Consider the following 21,870-nt stretch of genomic DNA (forward strand, 5'->3'; position numbering starts at 1 on the left):
GTCTGAAAAATCTACTGAGAAGTTTGGAAAATTTGTAGGAACCCTGTTAATCACTTAATCAATTACTTAACACATAACATTTATATGTTATTAGTGTCAAATAAATGTTTGTTGTAAATTCTCTGAACTACAGAGGTGATCATTAGGCACCTGCACACAACAGCAGCACAGAATTAAGTGTTCATGTGCTCACAACATGATCTAACTTGAGATGGCTTGAACTACATTTTTTGGTGCCACTCCTATTAATGACAGTATTGGTACTCAAAACAAGACTTAGCAGTGTTAATACATTAGGTGACAATCTACCTATCCCTAATATATAGGGTTAATGCTTTTCCTGCAACCTGTCACCTGTTTTACATTTTCATAGTAAAACAGGTGACCACTTAGATGAAAGGTGGCAACATTGTATAAAAGCACCATCTACCTGTGATTGCCCTCTTGCACATATATTGTACTGCATGACGGAGGCTACTTATGTTCTTAAAATCCTGCCTGAACTCCTTGCTGGGGCACAACATGTTTCTAGAGTAAAGTTGAGCCGCCACAGAGAAGTTTATGAAACCTTCTCCAAACACTGTGCACTCTCTCCTCTCTCTACCCTGAGACGTTGCTTAATAATAGCTGATGTATGAGGTCAGGGTTGGGTTTCCATTCACAGAGGTTGAAGTCAAAGTCCTCTGAATCTGAACCTTTCAAGAAACCTCTGACCCTTTCTAGCACTTTCACAGTTATGCAGTTTAATCTAAAACTAAACCAAGTTTACATGGTTTAGACAGTTTCAGTGTGGTAGGACACAGGGAAATACATAAGCAGAAAAAATAAAGCACTACATCCTGCATTTTGAAAATGCTTTTATTAATCTACTTTATCACTATAAATATGACAATGCCGAACAAGCTTTTTTTTTTTTAAACAAACCTTCAGATAGAAAATAGTCTGCATAGATCTACAAAGGAATGGCAAAGGGCACATCTTGGCAATAAGGCACACACTAAGAAGAGTTTAAATGGTAACACCTACATTAAACAAGGCATTAAACACCCACACCTACTGCTGTAGTGTGGGTGAAATGCAGGCAATAGAGAGTAAAGCAGGTGTTTTGAGTGGGAGGCAGAACAATAAGGACACAATTGTCTGCTGTCTAACTCACGACTGCTAAACCATGATTAGACCTTTGATAGCTTAGCCAAAACTGACAAGCAGAGTTGCAACACCAACAGCTCAAAGTGCCACTGGGTCGTCATGCTTCAGTGGGCCAGTTTTAGCCTTGGTTGATAATATGAAGCAGAAAAAGAAGTCCTTTGTGTTCCCACTCATAACATCAAATCTGGTTCAAAATAGCAAATGCAATATTACACATAACAAAAACACATTAACCTTGAATGTTTAAAAACTATTGGACACTTTGGCAAAAAAAAAAAGTTATTTTTTTCTACTTTTGTTACTCTGACTTTTTATCCCTAAACAAGGTGTAAATAAAGAAAAGAAATATGTTTTTGAATATATTATACCTTTTCTTCTCACTTCATACACAACACACGTATTGAATATATTAAATATATCCTGACTTTTTGTCATCATACAAGAAAATAATATGAGCAGTTAACAGCAGTTTGCTTTCTAAGTGAAATCCAGTTTCAGAGGGGAGAGAAGAGACAAAATGTTTGCTGTGGGTGATCAGACTTTTCATTTAACTTTCTGTGACCCTTTTCACAACCTCAAAATCCAGGGCATCACCAGAGTCAAACTGACAAACTGAGGAGTTGATGGAAAATTTGCAACTATAATCCCCTCAAACACAGTGAATGAAAAAAAATTGGGATTGCAACATTTAAAACTACTAGTTGTTTACTACTGGTTTACAAATACAAGCCAGCATACAAATGTTTTGTATGTTTATATAAATATAAAGGTGGATGTTGTGGAGTGTGACTTCATGATCAGTGACTTCTTGCATCTGTTGTGTTTGTGTGTTGTAGTACATACAATACATGCATAGCTACTTGTATATTTCAGCATGAGGTATTGCTCCAGTTATTCCCAGTTCAGTTTTACACTTGTTTTCAACACACTGCAGAGTTTTAAAAGTGCCTTCTAAACATTCATAGGGGTTATTTTCTGTTTCCTGCTTTATCTGCGACACAGACAGTGAGAAACGCCAACTAGCCCTGTTCACACATGAATTCATGCTCAGTATTTAATATCTCTTCATCTGAAAGTGGCAATCTCTTGCCTTTCATAAATACGTTTAAGTGCACCTCGGTCAAGCACAGTTTGGAGGACAAGAAATAAAGAGGAGAAAAAATACGGAGTGTTACTGCAGGATCTTCCAGAGAGGAGACTACAGGAGAGAGGTAGCCTTGTCACATCCGACTGCAGAGATTGAAACCTACTTGTCTCACCAAAATACAGTAATACCACAAATTTGTTTCATTAAAAATATGAATGGAAAAGACTCTGGTGCTTTGCACAGATGGAAGTCTTTTCCTCTTAGTGCCAACCACACAGACTTAGCTTTGTTATGAAAGGCACAGTGAAAAGAATAGAATAGCACATACATGCAGATGTAAGGCACTGTAGTCAGGCCAAGAGAAGTTTTCTAATGTCATAAGACTGGAGTGTATGTAGCCATAAGTTCTTTTGGTTAGCAGTGGCAAATGCAGGAGCACTTCATGAGACAGAGTGCTCCAGTCCATATAGAAAAATGTCTCTCATTTCTGTCCATATTTGTTCACCTTACAAGAGTCAAACAATTCAAAAACAATAATAAAAACATATATAAATGAGAAAAAAACATCTAATAACGGTTCAGTCTTAGTCCCCTGCCAGCGTAGTTTCAGAGGACGGGAAACATCTCCATGTACATGATGTCACTTTCAATAAGGCTTATACATAAGCCACGTAGCCCATTATTGAAAAAAAGTTTTCTTTCTCTATTATTTCTCCCCCAGGGAATCTGTCACGATAATATTAGTAAGCCGGCTACTTTTCTTTGAACAAACCAAGATATACTATGTGTTTCCAAAAGTTAAAGCGGAGACATAAAAATAAGCAAACTAATTATAGGCAAAAACCTTCATTTAAAACAACCAAAAACACAAATAAAAACTAAATAAACCAAAAAGTACCAGACAGGTGTGTTTGAAGCATACACATTCAACCAGCATGGACGGACAGCATCACCTACAGCATGTAAAACTGGCTAGAACGCTATATATTAATGAAAAAAAAAAACAAAAAAAAAAAACATTAGTATATCCAAAGACAGCTGTCTTCAATTATATCCTCATTTGTCAGTAGTTCCTGTTGTATTTTAACTTCCTTTCAATTAACTTTTCCTTCTCCCCTGCCTCCAAAGTTTTTACACTTTTCAATTTTTTTTAGACATAGTGTAAAAGTCTGTCTGTCCTGCTTCTGAAAACAAATACTACTACCCCAAAGTAAAAAGAGAGACCTGCAATGAACAGAACCTTAAATATGTATCTTCTCTTCATAAATACTTGAAAGTATCTTCAGCGTTCTCGTTGCCATAGCAACAAGGTGTTGACAGCCAGAGAGCGAGGGGGTTGTATTATTTGTGTTGTTGTTGTGAGCAATGCATATTGTTGGGGGACTGTTGTAGCTACATACAGGTAGGTTTCCTCAGTGACTGCACTGTCTTCTACTTGTGTTATACTATTCAGCAGAGAACAGTGATGCTGCATAATTAAGCCTGTCCTATGGCTGCCTTGGGTCCTGGATATACTGGGTCCAGAAGGCGGGACACATATGAGATGTCAGATTGTCATTTTGTCACTGTCTGTGTTCTGAACATTTGCTTCAAAGGGCATTCCTTTAGAGACAGACACTTTTGAGATGTTGCGGTGGTCGTTCAGTCACAGGCAGGATAACTTTTTTGTCGTTTTCTTTTTTCAGTATGTCTGATAGACATCGTGGATGGGCAGCTGGAAGGCCGTGGCGGGGAAGGCCTGCGGCACAGCATAGCCGGTGTAGCCACCATATGCTGCAGCTGCCACCGCTGCATTCTTCTGCAGAGCAGCTAGAGCTGCTGTGTTGGCAGCATAGTTAGTGATGGGAACGTATCCAGCTCCATACAGGCCACCAGCTGCTGGGATACGCTGTACATTGTGGGCCATGGCATAAACAGGAGTGATTGGACGCCCCTGGGAAATGTGAGGGAAAAAAGAGCAATGCAGAGGATTTTTAAAGCATGTCCTCAATGACTATACTCAGTGTATGCTGAATTGATTCATTAAAGGAATCTATTCAAAGGTGAGTTGTTTAATCTTGAAAAGTTCCAGGTTCCAGGTTCCCAGAGAGCAAACAGTGTGTCATAGAATATAAAAAAGTCCTACTTGTCTCACCAATTTAATTAGAAATATGAATGGAGAAGACTGGGTAACCCAAATCTTTATTTTGGTATGTTCTTTGTAAATGTAAAGAAAAATTATTCTTTTTGTAGTCTGTGATAAGAACATTTATGTTTTTTGTAGTTTTTGTGCACAGTTAGTTGGTTAGTTGTAGCAGCCCCCAATTCCTGTGGTTAGAATTAAATTTTACCCACCAGCTTAAAAACAGTCATTACACAGGTTTAAGTTCACAGGTTAACAATGCTGTTTAGACGACTTATTTAGAAGGAACACAACCAATACATCTTTTATGACTGCCTAATGCACTGTGAAATGTCTGTATGCACAATAACCTTTTAATTATCATAAATGTAATCTTCTTTCACTTCCTAATGTGTGGTTGATATGCTTATTGTCAGGTTGTGCTTCCTTTGTCTGCTCTTTAGTTTTTCCTGCATCAGTTTTGATAACTTTTTAAACTGTCCAGCAAGTAAATATACAGCAATGCAATGCTAACCTGGGGGAGCAATCTTTCAAGCTCTGTGAGGAATCTGGTGTAAAATCATGCTGTAACAATGGGGAACTTATTACAGCACCAAACAACATGCCATGAGACGGACGGAACATCTTCATGAGCATTAATCATTCAAACATTTGTGAGACATATAACAGTGTCATTGTGCACACCTGGAAAGGTGGGGGGGTAGAGACCGCAGGTAGGACGGTAGCAGCAGCAGCAGCAGCAGTAGCGGAGGCGTGTTCGGGGTGTTGCATGGCCAGAGGGTTGATAAGGTGCTCCACCGTGTGCACCTTCCCCTCTTCCATTAGCTTGGCTGCAGGAGCCGCACTGAACACCGGGTACTGCCCACTCAGAGTCGGCAATGCCACTGTACATAGACAGAACACAAGAATGAGAGCTTGGATAACAGAAAGGACCACAGCAGACAACAGAGTACAGCAAGAGATGGTTAAAATGTTTGTATTCAAAATACAGGAAATAAGAGGAGGAGACGAGCACACATGCAACAGGCATACCTAGATGTGAATGAAATCTATGGAAGGAGAGAGAAAACGGAGGCAATGAAGGATAAACAAGAGAGAGACAGGTTGAAGGATACAATTTAGGCAAAGGGAAAGGGAAGGGGAAAAATAATAAGTTACACAAGTTGGCATTGGGGTGTGATTCGGATTATGTTGGTGCTCAACTGTGGATTAACCCCAAAGTTCCACACACACACACACACACACACACACAGAGTGAACACAACATCAGTCATTGTTTCAGATGGACAAAAGTCTTTTCAATCTGGTGGTGATCCTGTGATTCCACACAGACCGAGACTGAGACCGAGCTCCAGACTGGGGTCAAATCGTTGCAGAGAGAGCATCAAGAAAGACCTCTTTACAAAATTCACCTCTGATCAGCAACTACATGACATTAATTGTAATGGGTAGTTCAACATAAATTATAAGCTTAACAAACCATTATCCAATCTGGTAGGTTTAGTAACTTTTGTGAGACTGAAGAATAAAACCAGTGTGCTTTTTAATTTTAATTTTCTATCACTGAAGTTTAAGCATTTAATTCTTGTAGAAGATGAAGACATTTTCAAATCTTATTTCTGTGATAGCTTTTGTTTTGTCATGTCCTTTTGTGAGTTGGGCTTTTGTTTTCCTCTTCTGTCACATTCTTTTTAGCTGGGACAGCAATTAATGTCATTACAATTACACGTACTATAATTATTCTGTAGACCTTGCAAAACGAAAAATGAGCAGATGCACACAGCATGCATTGCAAAATGAGATGGGCAACAACTCTCCACAACACTGGTTTTATCCTTTCAGCGATCAGAGTAGACACAAAAGATGATCAATTCCATTCTTGATTGAAACGCAACAAAATAGCTAAAGCAGCTGCTACTGCCCGCTCTGTGTTTCAACATCCATCATTCATTTTGTGAAAAATAAAATGGAAATCTTTTGAGATACTTTTTGTTTTTTCATGCATATTGTTTTCGGCCATTTTTTCTGTCAGCCATGTTTCAGTCAAAAGTTGGAATTGAGTTTATGTGTATAGCTATGACCATGTTCAGACAGAAAGCAGCACTGCATGAAAAAACACGGCTGCCTCGTTTTGCCAGATAACCATTGTGTCATCTGGCAACCAAAAAAAAAAAAAAAAAAAGCTGGTCATCTTCATGATAGAAGGTTAAATGATTGCCACGGTATTGGAGTGCTGCAGTGATAGAATTGTAAAAAACCTTACTAATAGTATTTTAAAATATTGAGCAGTGTTTTGGCATCTGATGGCCTCATGGATGTATTACTGCCCTTCCTGGAACGTATTTCATCGTCTCACCAGTACACCCGCAATGACGCAGTCCTTTTTGTTCTTTAAACACAGTGCTGTATTCTGTCTGAACAGATAAATTTCTGATACCAAGGAAAAAGCAAAGAATGAGGAACAAAGCATAGAAGTTACTTTTTGGCCATGCTAGAAAGGACATTCATTTAGTGTCATTATTTCTTACTAAAAAGAGAAAGCGAAAGTCCTTTTGCACATAACCATCTAGCAACAACCATTACCTTGATTAACAAAAAGTTCCTCAAACCACAAGGGACTGAGAGAGACAGAAATTATGAGCTGGAAGGTTTAGTAAAGGCTTTTAAGGTGGGCGAGGATATGGATGGATATATCTATCTCACTGACTTGTGCCAGGTTTGATGCCAACTGGGTTGACAGAGGCAGCGAGCTCCAGACTGGGCATCAGCTCATAGGACTTTTCGGGCTGCTTGGTCTTGCCCTCATGGTAGCGGCTGTAGATGCCACGACCGGCAGAGTAACCCCCCAGGTATGACCCCCTTGGCCCAGGGGTACGGTTACCTGCAGCAGCACGACCACGACCTCGCACAGTACCTGCTTAAAATACAATTAAAGTAGTATGATGACAGGGGTTGTAGTTTAGGACTTGGGCAGCAGGGGAAGCTTGTACTTAAAGTTGTATACAACAACACGTGAGGCAAGATTTTACGACGAGTTTAGAACTTCCTTGAAAGTTCCTTTCAAGATAACAGGACTTGGATAGCAAGGAGACTCTTTTAGCACTAATTTAAGGGAATAACATAAAGCTCATAAAGTGCAGTTGCTACTGGAAATTTCTCAGCAATATCTTTTTAAGCTTAGGGTTTTTTTTTTGAGTTCTTTAGGTCCAGTTTGATCTCTTTCTTGAACATTGTTCTGACTCTTAGTTATGTAAGTTCATGGCAACTGTGAAATGGTATTCCAAGACGTTTATAGGTTTGTTGTGATCTCGGCAATAACCCAGCATGAAATGGGAGGTGATAGCGTAGCAGGAAAAGGATGATGTTAGAAAATTTATAGTACATCAAATGGCAAGAAAGCTCATTGTTCATTAAAGGAATGAGTAGGAATAAGGATGTGAGAGATTACCATTGTTCTGTATCATTGGGGATCCTTTGGAGAGAAAACCAAAACACAATGATTGTTGAAAGTCAAATAGATTGTCCTGCTACCACCCAAAGACCATATTTAATCAATCAAAGGTAATGGGATTAGCATTCATTGGTCCATCACCTTGTTCTGTCTTTGCCTTTAAACAACAAATCTCTGATTTTAAGCCACAAACCCTCATCAAGTTAAAGACTTTAAAAAAAATGTCATCAAATGAAACTCTACTCATCAGAGATTAAATCATTATCTTGTCATCATGACCATTTCAAATCATAGCTCCTCACTGATGGTGTGTTTGTCATTGCTTCTACAATAGCATCTGATGAATGTCATTGTGAGATCTTTAGCAGTGCATTGGCCCAAAGAGTTTCTCCTGACATCAACATTTACAATAGTTATGTTGGCTTTCGGAGAAACATTATGGCTTTTGCACCTGATCATCACCAGAACATAAACAGAAAAAATGAATTCTAACCTTTGACGAAGTAGTCCCTGTTGGGTCCAATGAGGGTGTTGTAGGGATAACCATAGTAAGCCAATGTGTAGGGATCACACTGGTATACGTAGTTCTGCTGAGTAGCCTCTGGAGTGGCAGCAGCTCCACCCTTAGAGGCCTTCTGACGTGAGTATTGCTCTTTGTCAACTGGCTTAGCGAGCGTCACCTCGATACAGGACCCTTCCACCTCTGTCCCATTGAGGTGGTCCATGGCCAGGACGGCATCATCCCGGGAGGTAAAGTGGACAAAGGCATAGTCACGGATTTTCTTCACGCGCTCAACACATCCAGGGTTCCACTGGCTGAATACCTGTGTGACAGAGAAAATATGGTTAGCCTTGGTGAATACTCAAAAACAATTTCTTTCATGTCAGATATCATTTTTACCTAATAAATTAATTTATAGTGAAACCTCTAAACAAACCTGACCTGTCTAATAGTCTCCTCACTGGTCTCCATCATTAGATTCCTGACGTAGAGGATCTTCACTGTCTCCATCACGTCTTCGTCCACATCAATCTCTGGTTCAGCCCAGTCCACTGCGATCTGGTGACCCCACAGCTGAATACGTCCAGGCATCAGCTTCCTGCGAGCCATGGCGGCCGCACGATGTGACTCATACTCTACAAAGGCAAAGCCACGGTTCTTCATCTTGTCTGCAGCGCTGGCATAAACTATCACATCCAGTACACCTTCCGTCACCTTAGAAACTTCCTCCAGAATCTCCTCACGCTTTTTGGTCTTGGGGATGCCACCAATGAAAAGACGGCAGTTGTCCACAGAGGAGCAGACCCCCAGTAGCCGCCCGGGCCGCACCTCATAGTTGTTGAGCTCCCGCACAGCACGTTTGGCCTCATGTTTCTCTGTGTACATCACAAATGCATACCCTCGGTTCTTCCCATCAAAGTCCATCATCAGCCGCATCTCATAGATACGTCCTACGGACTCAAACACCGGGACAAGCTCATCCTCATAAACGTCCCGCGGGATTTTGCCCACAAAGATTTCACATCCCCGTGGAGGAGATGGAGCACTCCAGCCAGGAGGAGGGCCATATTTACGCTGACCATTTTCTTGGACCATACTGTAGCCAGTGCGCTCCATCAGGGCCACCAGTGCAGCCTCATTGGGAGCACCTGCAACACCCTCAGGGATGTTGATCTGTCCATGGAGAGAGTGATGGGAGGCACCAGAGGAGGGTTTGGAGGGTTTTGAAGGCTTGGAGGGGGCAGAGTTATTGCTCATGGTCAAGGAGGAAGCAGGATCTTCGGCTGTCATTCTGACAAAACCCTCCAATCAGATCTGGGGCCTGAGGAGGGCAAAGAGAAACAGGTTTATCAAATTATGTGAAATTTTATCAACCATGACTGTTATCCGAGAGAGAACAGAAAATACAAGGAGGAAGAAAAATAAGATGAAAGGGTTGAGGCTCAGAAGGTGCATTTTAATCAACAAAAGGCCATATTATGGCTGCTTGTTAAAACTAAATGATTATCAGTTTGCAGGCATAATCACATACAAGATTACCTACCCAACAAACTAACCAACGCACATAATGTGACCTGGACAGAACAGTGAAAATACAGCATCTATAAATCCCCAGGGCGCCTTCCCTTATCAGGGGTTTTACAACCTTGTTTTGTTGAGTTCTTCAGATCCCTTGCTGACCTCTGACCCCCATCAGGGAGAATGAAGGGCTGTAAACCCTGAAAACCCCAGCTCAAGGTTCACTGAGTACAACTAGGTCACATGCTCATTATGTGTGTGTGTCAGAAGTAAATTAGACAAGTTGGAGTTAAGCTATATGCGTGGTTCTGTGTAAAATGTGACTCCACACTGTGACAAAAGCTGTGCACATTAATTCCTCTCACACAGGCACCTGTTGCACACACACACTCACCACGAGATGGTGTTGGACTTTCAACTTCCTTATCAATATGAATGTTATACAGTGTGTGGGTGCAGCTTTCTCTGTGTATGTGTTTGTGTGTCTCTGTGTGTGTGCCACTTCATTAAGAGCTGCAGCTCTATAAGAGGAACAGAGAACAATCAGAAATCGGCTTCCCAAGCATAAACCTCTTATTCTGTTATTTTCCAGCACTGCCAGTATTCAGAACGGAAAAATCCACAGCATTTTAAATCCCCAAATCTCCACGCTGCATACAACACTGAAGCAACAAATCACAGCAGCCCACAGAGCAAACTCCTTTTTGTCGGACTAAACGTCATGTAAGCAAATAGGCCAAATAAAAAACAACCTCTTGTTAGTTAGGCAAGCAATGAGTGTGTGTGTTTTTGTGCGTCATAAGATTGCCTGGACTTTGATGGAGATAGGTGAGGCAGTCAACAAAGGTAAAACCCCACAAAGCCAAGCAACCATGGTAACGCACACACTCATTTGACCTGACCCAATATCCCACTCTTCCACACACACACACACACACACACACACCTGTTCACTTGTTAGTTCGCCCAAGGCTGGAGGGCTTAGAATTACCTGCAAACTAGTTCACACCTCTTCCACAAATGGACCAAAAAGGATGCAAATGTCAGATTGATAGAATAAAAAGAGAGATACTTCAGATATCATAAAAAATGTAGAGTGGACATACAATACAAATTTAAACATTACATTTCTGGTTGAAGTAAACATTTATTTTATTCACTTACTGCTATGTACAGAGGACAATAATGCCAAAACATGGGAACAGGGGAAAACAAAGCAACAAAAACCAAGACTGAAACACAGGATGCTGTTTCCTCCACCTATCTTTAGTCTGTATAAGGTTGGTGCATGTTGACACAGGTCAAGATGACATTAGATTATCTAAAAATACTGTTATAGGCAAAGCTAGAGGGACATCTAGTATGAAGAGACACATTTTGGCTGTGCTCAGCAAGGCTGCAGTTCCTTTTATTGCACAAAAGAAACATCACTCAAGGTTTTCCCAGTAGCTTGCAACATTAAAACAGCTTTTTTATTACTGGTTTCTATGTTGCTTTCCCTCTCTGCTTCTATAGCTCAGTGTGCCCTACCTCTGTTCCTACTATCATGTGAAGTGCTAGCATGACTCCATCTCTTATCAGCCTTATCTTGCCAGACTAATGACAAAGGGAGGACAATATTCACTTTGGGAGCTCTGCTCAGTGATAAAAAGAAGTCAGGGTGAGACTCTCTTTTATTCTGTGTGTGTAAAAAAATATGACACGTTCAGTGATCAGTCTTAGCGTGGGGTCACCTACTTCCTGCTTTTGACCACTTGGAGATAGTCCTAACTTCCTCAGTGCTGACCACTGTTGTGCTGAGGTTTTCCTTTCTTAGGAGAGAATCAGGAAATCACAGCAATCAATGTGTCCGAGGTGAAGCAAAACTCACAGGATCTGTTATAATCTCTCTTCCTTTGCAAAAAAACAAGAAAAAACTTTAAAATAGGGAGTGCATATGTATCTGAAAAAGTGTGCTGCCAGAAAAATAAAGATAACATGGGGCAATAAAAGAAGTGGGAAGTAACGCAGCATGAAAGAGGAAATAGAGAAAATAATATTAAGAGACAAAAAACAATAGACAGCTCTGACATTATACATAAGTATATATGTGTGTGTGAGAGAGAGAGAGAGAGTGAGAGGAAGAAATCTGAGGCAGGGACAGGTTAATGATTAACACTGGTGAAGACAAATCCCAGCCTTTACTCACAGTGCGCATAAAGATTTACAGATGATGTCTCAGTGAGTAAAAAACTCAAATTTTAGAAAGAAACCTAACGTAGTTAGTGTAAGTCATGACCACTTACATTATGTGTGTCCTCTGCCCTGATTTTACCTCTTTTGTTGCAAAACAACACTGACAGCTAGCAGCTATTAGGGAAAACATGGTCTCAGCTCAGACAGAGAGTTCACCTGGTCAAAGGTTATGAACTCAGAAAAGCACAGGAGGGAAGGACCAGCTAGCCTGCGCACAGCAAGTGAAGGAAGTTAAAGAGCAAGGATTTGATTGTGTTCCGGTAACTGTTGCAGAAATTGTCCACGACACTGTGTTTATGATTGATAGAAGCACCTGATTCTCTACCTATTAACAGCATGTTATTGGGGGCTGAATTGTTTTATGAGTAGGCAAAAAAGCTTTTACTGGCTTCCTCCGGATCCTACCATAAAATGACTGCTGCTGGCAAATTCCGTCTTTTTCCTCAAATAAGCAAATGAACCATGGCGTTATTAAAGCATAGCTACTCACAGCGAGAAAGAGGAAGAACATCTGATTCTTTATGTCACTGACCTGATGCTAAGTCAACAATGTTGTCATGTTTTCTTCACAGGTGAATGCACAGATCATGTTCAAACATCTCTTTGAGTTCGCAGTTTAACTGCAGATTATGGAGCAAAGAAAATCCAAGTGTATGTTCAACAGTATGGAACAATGCAGCTCTCAGTTTGCTGTTCTATCCTGAGTGACAGTGATCCAGTGTGCCGAAGAAAACTAGGCCTAAGGAAGCTGCCATATTAGCCACACACGTGAACACGTGGAGGCGACTGACTCACAGCATCCACCCGGCCGCCCCTAACAACAGGGTCACAAGGCATCAGAACAGGATCAGTGAAAACACCAATGCTTAAAAACACTCAAATCCTGCTTTTTCTTAACACTTAGCACACACCCAACAGATAACATTACAGCAGCTGAAATGACTCATGTAAATACCGTTTAAGCCACCCTTCACATCTGAGACATATTCATAGACATAACCATTAAAATCATATTCTTTACACACCACACTCCACTACACCTTCAAGTTGTAGAAAGTCATCATTTAAAGAAGAATCTCTCCAAAACCAAAGGCAATCAGAGAGAGAGAGAGAGAGAGAGAGAGAGAGAGAGAGAGAGAGAGAGAGAGAGAGAGAAGGAAGTGAGACTGAAACAGAGCAGAAATATTGAGAAAGATATCATAGCAGAGGGATGGTGGTGGAGAAGAGAAGGGGAAGGAGAAGCAGACAGTGGTCAGATGGGAGGATAGCTACCCCTGTTGCTTCACAGCGCTCCACTGCTTGGCAGCCTGCTCTGGGAGTGTTAGTCCACCTCCATGAGAGACAGGTACAGCAGGGCACTGAGCAGAGAGGCCAGCCTCCTCTGCACACACACGTATACAAACACACACACACAAGCATTCACACACACACACACTGAACCAAAGCTGCAAGCATGGGAGTTGATGAGGGTGGAGCTAAAACAGGTACTTTGTGTGAGTGTGTATGTGGGCAGATCCCAGCCCTAATTCTGAAGAAACCGGTTACTTTAAAATGATTTATTTATTTATTTTCTGAAGTACTGCAATTAAGAAGAATTTCATAGTTCTTGTATTTTACTCGAGTATTTCCATTTTATGCCACTTTATACATAATACTGTTCATTACATTCATCTGATAGGTGTAGTTTCTAGTGTCTTTTCAGATTTTATATTTTAAAAATATAATAGAATTTTTCGTAACGAATTAAACCAGTGTTTCCCAGACCTTTTGGCGTGCAACCACAAAAACACATTGTTAAGTTGAGGCCTCATTTGAATTGTTAGCAGTCAAGAGCTGCAGAACCAAAGAAATTTCCCCTCTAAACTTCTCAGGTAGTTGCATGTAAATAATTAAATTTGAGGCCCAAAAAGGTAAAACTGTCTATCAAAAATTCAAATCAAATTCATATTGAAGGATTTTGTTTTTCAACAATTTATTAACATCACATATAAAAGTATATCAGCCACTCAAGCCATTTGTTCTGCAGAACGAGAACTTTTACTTTTGACAGTTTATGTACGTTTTGCTGTACTTTTACTGCACTTTCTGTAGGATTTTGAGTGAAGGACATTTACTTTTGATGTAATTTGTGAGTTTACATTAGTGCATTTGCATGCACACTGTTGCACAAACCTGCAAAACTTGTCACTATGGAAGACACAGCAGGTGATGTGAGTGGGAGGAGAGGGGACTGATGGGAAATAGGGTCTTGATGGATTTTAAGTTTTCTGCTTAGAGTTGCAGAAATGGGAAAAACAGCCAGAAAGGTTCAGACTTGGGTTTTAATACTTCCTCATGCTGTTGTCTTTTTGCAAAAGGACATTTGGAAATTCTGATTAGGAGTTACCACTAGAGTTATTTATGTCATGTCAGCACAAGACTACACTGTGTATAAGTCGTGTGTGTGTGTGTGTGTGTGTGTGTGGGGGGGGGGGGGGGGGGGGGCATGTGCATGTGCTTTTTTTGTGCATAACACCGGTGAACATGTTCCTATCACAGCTTAACTTAAGCAAACAACACACACCTTCCTGGGCAGTCAAGAGAGCAGATAAAGAGACGACTGAAAGAAGAAAAAAAACTGCCAGATGAGAGTTTCTGTTAAAAAAAAACTTCCCTCAGGGCTCTGAAAAGAGCAAAAAAAAGAGAGAGAGAGAGAGAGTGAGGGAAGGAGAGAGCAGATGGGGTGAAAGGGACAGAGAGATGAAAGTCACAGTGTGTGGTCAACAGTGCGCTGAGTTTCAGCTGCTATTGAAACCAGTTCTGCTCCTTAACGACTGAGTAAACAGGCAAGAAGAAAGTCTATTTAGCATACAGACCAGAGATTGGTGGATGAACAAAAAGAAGAGATTAAAGCACAAATGAAAAATAGAAAGCTATGTACGGACTGTAGCGCCTTTAATTTGTTTGCATAATGAAATGCCAATGATACAACTGTCAAATCAATTACCATGGCATCAGAAGGCGTGAACTGCATATAAATTACAGCAAAAAGGTGTGTCCATAAAGGTGTGTATGTGTAAAAATATGTATGCGAAGACGTCTGTGTTTTTGTGAGCACACTGTGTAATCTGTGAGCATGTGCGCAAAAGCAAGGAAAGCACAGATTGTTGGGGAGCAGGGTCAGAAAAATCCAGCCCTCATCTAAGCCAAGGGGGTCAGTCTAAAAATTAAAGATTAACTGTCAGTGCTTAGTGAGAGCCAATCAGGAGACAAAGACATGTCAAAGGGTTCAAGCGTTCTGGTGACCGCACAACTGGACCGTCAATTCATCAAGGAAATGGTTAACCGTTAAACCCCCACAGGAAGATCCGAGAGAGGGACGTGAAGTACATTTACTGTCTTTTGCCCCTTAATCATTGCACATATTGCTTAATTTGTGGATTACAGTTTACTTTTTAAATTTGAAAGAGTAAATGAATTTAACTTGTGTTGAAGGACACAACATGTCCTTCAAGATGTCAGTGAATCCCATGAAATACATTAGTGCATTACTCACATCACTCACAGTCACTCAGCCTGAAGTCCGTTCTTTGAAGGCAGATACATTTTTTAATAGCGAGTATGAAATATATACATTTTTTTGGGGCTCAGTAATTTCCCACACCAGCTGGGCACTGTAGGTTACTCAAACAGGTGAAAATAGCACATTTGTTGGGGACAGTGGCAGATTAATACACAGTCAGTGCCTTAGTGAGTATTTACGACAACAGAACTATAGTTGTGGGACTGATTCGAAAGAAGCCACAGTGTTCCACAAGGATCAGTTTAATGAAGAAACATGTCACTTAGTGCAGCACTGTGGCTCACTGATGTGTTTTTAGTAGTTTTGGGACAACAGCTGAGCTCTATGGCACAGAGGAGTAAGGCCCATTGTACTCGCTAGTGGGATCAATCAATCATTGCTTTGGATCTTTTAATGGGATTTAAGAAAAGTACAGAACATACTTTGTTCTTTAAACTGATGTAAATAATTCAACATACATCATGGCTTGTGATTGATTTTTGTCCACAGTGGCAGGCTGGAAATCCTTCACATCTGAGAGTTAGTTAAACTTTATTTAACAATTTAACACTGACACTGACATTGTGTGTAAGCTGAAACACACTAACGTGGAACTAAATCATAAGTAATCACATTAGATAGTGCTCCTTAGACTTTGTTGGTTGTCTCTGATAAGCTGATTCTCTGTTAAGGCCGGGGTCACATACACACGCACACACACGTTTGTACATCTATCTTTGTGAGGACACTCTTTGACATAATGCATTCCCCAGCCCCTTACTCTCAAACAGCCATTTTAAGGTATGTCAGAAAGTGAGGACCAGGCAAAATGTCCTCACTTTCCCAAAATGTCCTAACTTCAGTGGTTTGAGATTCAAACCGGTCCTCACACTGTCTAGCCATACACATATACACACAGAACACACACAACACACACACACATACAGTGGAATCTGCCACATAAGCAAAAACCTTGAATAAGCAGGAATAAAGTCAGCAGTAAAGTAGTGCTGGTAATCAGTATCTTGACCAGAGAGGCAGTATGACTGCCATCTATTATTACAAGTCACCCATATAAGTAAATGAGTAGCATGTCACAAGACCAGAGACTCCTGCTGTGTATTTCTGTAGAGTGATATGACCTGTAGAGTACACCACCCTGTTTAGTCCTACACTGTGCTTTTCTGGAAGCAGTTCCTCTCAGACAAGCAACAAACAACTGAAAAAAAAAAAGCTTTTTTGCTTTCTCCAGCAGTCTGATTGTTAGTTTTCACAACTTTACTGTCTTAAAGAATTACTTGCTCACATGATTTTTATCCTTGAAAATGCTCAGTAGTATAACGTAAAGCAGCATAAAAGAGTCTTTTGCACACGTACAGTACGTTATCAAAGTCAGCTGCAGTAGGAGACCAAAAGCCTACAAAACAATGAACTTTATGAAAGAGAAGTGAGAACTGTGGCTGACCCCTCAGGACACATGATGTCCTCACACCGTGGTTCACGCAGCTCAACTGTCAGCATGCTGCCTGCAACAGCAGGAAGCAGGGACAGGACGGAAAATCAAGTCACACTGCCAATACAGGAGATGGAAGCTGTGACATCTTGAGATTTCTGTTTTCTATCCAATCATATAGTTACCGAGGGGCTTTAATGCCCACGACAACATTCCAGACCCCAGGGTGATGTCTTCGCCCTGGGGTCTGGTCCTCACCTTTTTATCAGTCCAAAACCCCCCAAAAAAGCCTTAAAGAAATTATTTACATTTAAAAAGCTAACCTTAGCATGTTCCTCTGAAAAACTTAAACCATTAGTTGAGCAACAGGACACTGACATTTCTGCTGCTCTCAACTTTTAACCCATTCAGCTCCTTTTCAGTGCTTACAGTTCCACTAGTTTAATTTCTTATTGTGTAACCAAGAGTTCGTCTGCTTTCAGTGATCACACTTCAACTGATACTTCATCTCCGCTCAACACTGCCACTTCAACTTCTTTCAGTATTTCAGCTTTTTTCAAATATTTTAACTTAGAATTTTCACTTTCTAGGTGAGAATCAAAACTGTTGCAGATCATTGTCTGTTGATTGACGTATTGATTAATTGTTTTAACTCAAAACAAGGCTGTTTCAGAGGCTTTACTCAATTAGAATCTACATTTTCCAAAATCTGTGAGCCCCCTCCCCCTCATTTTTGTCCCCTGCCGCTGTTCCCTACTTCTCTTCACTTTTCTTTTCTTTTCTTTTCTTCTCTTATTTTCTCTCCCTCCATCCATGTACCTGTCACCCTCATTCCTCTGGTTCACTCAAGCTCCAAGAAGTGCAGCAGGGAGGGGGAGAAATGAGGAAGGTGCAGAGAGGAGGCCAAACCAAGACGGAGAAGGGCATGGAGGGGGAAGAAATGAAGAGAAGAGAATTGAAAAGAGGAGGGGGAGTGAGTGTAAGCATGTATTGGGGGGCACTGAAGAGAAAAAGACCAGATGGAGAGGAGCGAGAGAGACTAACGAACGGAGGGGACCAAATGTTCCCTCTGCAATCTCCTCATGCAGGCCTCCCTGACTCAGTGTTAGAAAGCCCTTCAAAGTGAAACTGGCCCGAAGAATTTCAGGTCAGACGGAGTGCGTAAGTGACCGCCTCCAACCCACCCCAACTACTCGCCACTGAGGGATGATTCCAGTTCATTTACTCTGAGAGCCCCCCTGCCTTCAGGAACCTTCACATTTGTCCGCTCAAAACTCCACGATTGTGCTCAAATGCCATCATTTTAAGAAACACAACAAAGAGCCTGCATCTTAACATTTTCTATGTAAAATTATCAGCATTGAGGAAGACTAAAACTTTAACATCAATCAGTCCACGCACTGATTATACACAGAAGGGCTTTGACTTCAGTCTTAATATACAGCATGACACGATAGAAAGGTCTATTGCTGCACATGTCTGTTCACAGCCACGCAGTCATTACTAATCATAAGAGCTGCTTTAGCTTTAGCATTAGCTGGAAGGGGCTTTGCTTCCTTAGGCAAACACATTCCTCAGGCTAATCAACTAGCCTGTTCAAGGCCATAGCAGGTTGTTTCAGACAATTATTACTGACGTTGATAGTGTCACACTCTCGTGATAAGGGCATCAGCAGGCCGCTGTGTGTGTGTGTGTGTGTGTGTGTGTGTGTGTGTGTGTGTGTGTGTGTGTGTGTGTGTGTGTGTGTGTGTGTGTGTGTGTGTGTGTGTGAGGAGTAAACCAGCAAGACTGGAGATTTGGTGATATTTGACACACTACACAAAAAAGACCCAAACACATTGCACCTCACACTACATGGGCTGACAAAAGAGCCAGCCCTCATACACACTTTTATAGTCAAACAAGGGTCCACCCTGTTGACAAACAGTTAAGAGAGAGTGTGTCGGGCTCCTACAATGGCAGAACTACAGAAACGTGCAGCTGAAATAACATTTCTGTCAATACAATTATTTAAATGTTTAAATTGTATCTCAGAGAATCTACAATTAAAAAAGTGAACTGAACCATAGAAAACAGCAAATATTATAATTTTTTTTCACCACATCTAGCCTCAAACGCAACTTAAATTTATTAAAATTTACACACACACACACACACACACACACACACACACACACACACACACACACACACACACAAAACAAACAGCTCACCTTAACCAGGGTAAAAGTCCACAAATTATATGACGAAGAACCCGGAAGTCTATAGGTAATAATACCAGCCTCTCCAGGTAGTCACTGAGACATTTTTTATCCCCCACCCTAAACACACACACACACACACACACAAACACAGTGCCATGCCACTCCACTGGTTCCACTGGTTTCGTTGTAAGGACATCTTGATCTCCATTCTAATCACTGATTGGTTTAAGTGCTTTTGTTGTCTGTTTCCAGTCATTTTTGTGGTGAAACAGGGAAGTCTGGTAAACTGTAACTCTGTCCAGAGATGGCAGAATGCCAGATATCCTCAGAGAAAAAAGAGAGAATAAGCAACGAGAAAAAAAATCACAGAGCAAAAAGCTGTTTCCTCTAGATTGCCTCCATCAGAAGACTGTAAGGTTTGGACATAGCAAGGTTCATAAAGTCAAACCTTTTAACAAGGACGGCAGAGGCAAGATCCAAAGTACTGAGGTCGTCACAGTTTCAGAACAATATTTTTGTTCCAGAAAATCATATGTTTTTAAGGTTAATTAAATGAGATTTTGCAGTGATAAAAAAAAACAGAGTGAAAGAGCAAAAAGAAGCAATTGTAGGTTTTAAGCTTAAACAAAGTTCAAACAACAGCTCAAACAAAGTTTTCTGCGCAGACACCTTCAGAAAGACAGATGTTGACACTGTACCTGTATCCCAAACTGAGGAGCGCGGATGTCAACGAGGGGGCCAAGGAGATGCAGTTGTTGTGTTTCGTTTTTGGGACTCACTCTGGGCATTCACATTTGTCTAAAACACACTTTGTCTCTGTCCATTCACTCTCCTTTGGCGTTGACAGGCTGCAGAAGTAAGAGAGTCTCCTCGCCTGCTGTGTCTGGGCGTTTGAGTGTGGAGGTAAGCAAAGGTGGTTTAGTGTTTGCTCACTCTCAATGGCCAGAAGAGAGAGGTGGGGCCACTCAGTAAGGTAACCCCCCCACCTTTTTTTTTCCTTCTTCAATCTCACTCTCTCAGCTGATAAGGAATAAGACAAAAGGGAAGGGTAGGAATAAAAGAACAGAGGGTGTGACGAAAGGTGATGATTGACAACAATCAGGGAAGAGTCATGAGGCATTTGTGTTTGAGTGTGAAGGCATATTCACAGGTATACTCTGTACATGTGTGCTCACCTCTCATTATTAAATACAATCTCAGAAAAATCCCATCTAAGCCTGAATTCAAACAATGGAGAAAAACACTGGAGAAATGTCTTGCGGGAATACGCTGTTTTTCCTCTCAGTGACATTCACAAGAAATTTCCCAAATTCCAGCTTTTCTGTCCAAGAGGACAACATCAGCAGAAACCCTTTATCACAAGCTCCTCAGTCAAAGCAAATGAAGGTTTATTTTTAACTCAGAAATTTACGAAACAAGACCACCGTGCGCCTAACTCAAAACTTTAGGCAGGCGCTCAACTGCACAGCGTCTTGATAACTGTCAGAGAAATCAAGCAACAGCTCTGTGCTGCATAACCATCACACAAGTGCTCCTGAGTCTTTGCAAACTTTTATGCTTATTTACTGCCCACATTTATGAAACATGGCATTGAGTGCAGCTATGCTATCGGCTCCTTTTCCATCATCTATCTATTGTAATCTCTGTAATAAAGGCATTTAAAAAAGTCATCCTCATGGCTAATCCATCCAATAGCTTTTGAGATATTTCAGCCTGAACCAAAATGGTGGACAGACCCACATTGCCATCCTTTGATCCATGCCAACAGTCTGGCTAAGAATATTCCCTTGCTCCACCAACAAGTGACAACACATCATCTGAAGTAAAGCTAAAAGACTGAGGGAAGGTCAAAGTCAACTCGATCTGTCACTTCAGTCGTCATCATTTGTCTGAGAGCACTGTTGTGTTTCATCAAACCAAATATTTGCTTTTTTGTATCCTCAGACATATTAGGAAAAAACGAGCTTGTGGGTCAATATAGACTCAAAATAATTCAAACAGAGCCTAGAAGGACAACACCTGAGGCGTTTTAGCATAAATCTGTTGAGGGCTGAATCTGACAGATTTTTTTTTCTGTGAACACTTTGGATTTTTCAGCTGGTTTGAAAACCCCAGTGGCTTGGAAATCATAGTATTTTATCAGCACAACAGTCAAAGCTTTCTCAAGTTCAAACAAGCTTTCCTCTACAAGCTAGTTTTTCCAGAAGTCAACTACACATTTCTTACTTTGTCACGGAGCACAAATAGACTTCTCCTGAAAATGATGATTTTGTTTCAGCAGCGTTAATAAGCTTCGTTTCTGCAGGTTGCATTACGTATGGTTTCAAAGTCACTTTGCTGGCAACACACTGATAAATACATCAGAGATAAAGAGAATACAGACTAGACTGAAGCTGTCACATTCCAGTCATATTTGCCAGAAACACAGTGAGGGTCAGAGAGAATAGGAAGGAGACCACACCGACAATGTGTGGAAGTGTACATAACCTTAAACAACCCTTAAAGAGAACAGGGCCTATACTCTTATCTGTCGGGGTGCCATTCTACTCCAGCTTAAGTGTGTTTGTGAGTGCAAATGCCATAGCACAAGTGACACATTAACCAATGA

The 21,870-nt window shown here is 40.9% G+C and overlaps 1 protein-coding gene across 12 annotated transcripts in view; it reads right to left on the bottom strand.

Annotated features, from left to right (window-relative positions):
• Positions 1-856: 856 nt before the first annotated feature.
• rbm47 (RNA binding motif protein 47) overlaps positions 857-21,870 on the bottom strand; it is a 32,545-nt gene continuing 11,531 nt past the window's right edge. For 5 of the 12 annotated variants that reach the window (XM_041037226.1, XM_041037225.1, XM_041037227.1 and 2 more), the window contains 6 exons: positions 8,753-9,632; positions 8,303-8,633; positions 7,807-7,830; positions 7,066-7,275; positions 5,043-5,242; positions 857-4,169 (listed from right to left, as the gene is read on the bottom strand). In XM_041037226.1, coding sequence (XP_040893160.1) covers positions 3,918-4,169; positions 5,043-5,242; positions 7,066-7,275; positions 7,807-7,830; positions 8,303-8,633; positions 8,753-9,601 — 1,866 coding nt within the window. In that variant the 5' untranslated portion in view covers positions 9,602-9,632 and the 3' untranslated portion in view covers positions 857-3,917. Of the gene's footprint in view, positions 4,170-5,042; positions 5,243-7,065; positions 7,276-7,806; positions 7,831-8,302; positions 8,634-8,752; positions 9,633-10,820; positions 10,841-19,960; positions 20,133-21,870 lie in introns of those variants that run through there. The other 7 variants (XM_041037228.1, XM_041037229.1, XM_041037230.1 and 4 more) reach the window with 7 other exon arrangements.

This window comes from Toxotes jaculatrix, chromosome 4, assembly GCF_017976425.1.
Source record: "Toxotes jaculatrix isolate fToxJac2 chromosome 4, fToxJac2.pri, whole genome shotgun sequence".
Taxonomy (NCBI): Eukaryota; Metazoa; Chordata; class Actinopteri; family Toxotidae; genus Toxotes; species Toxotes jaculatrix.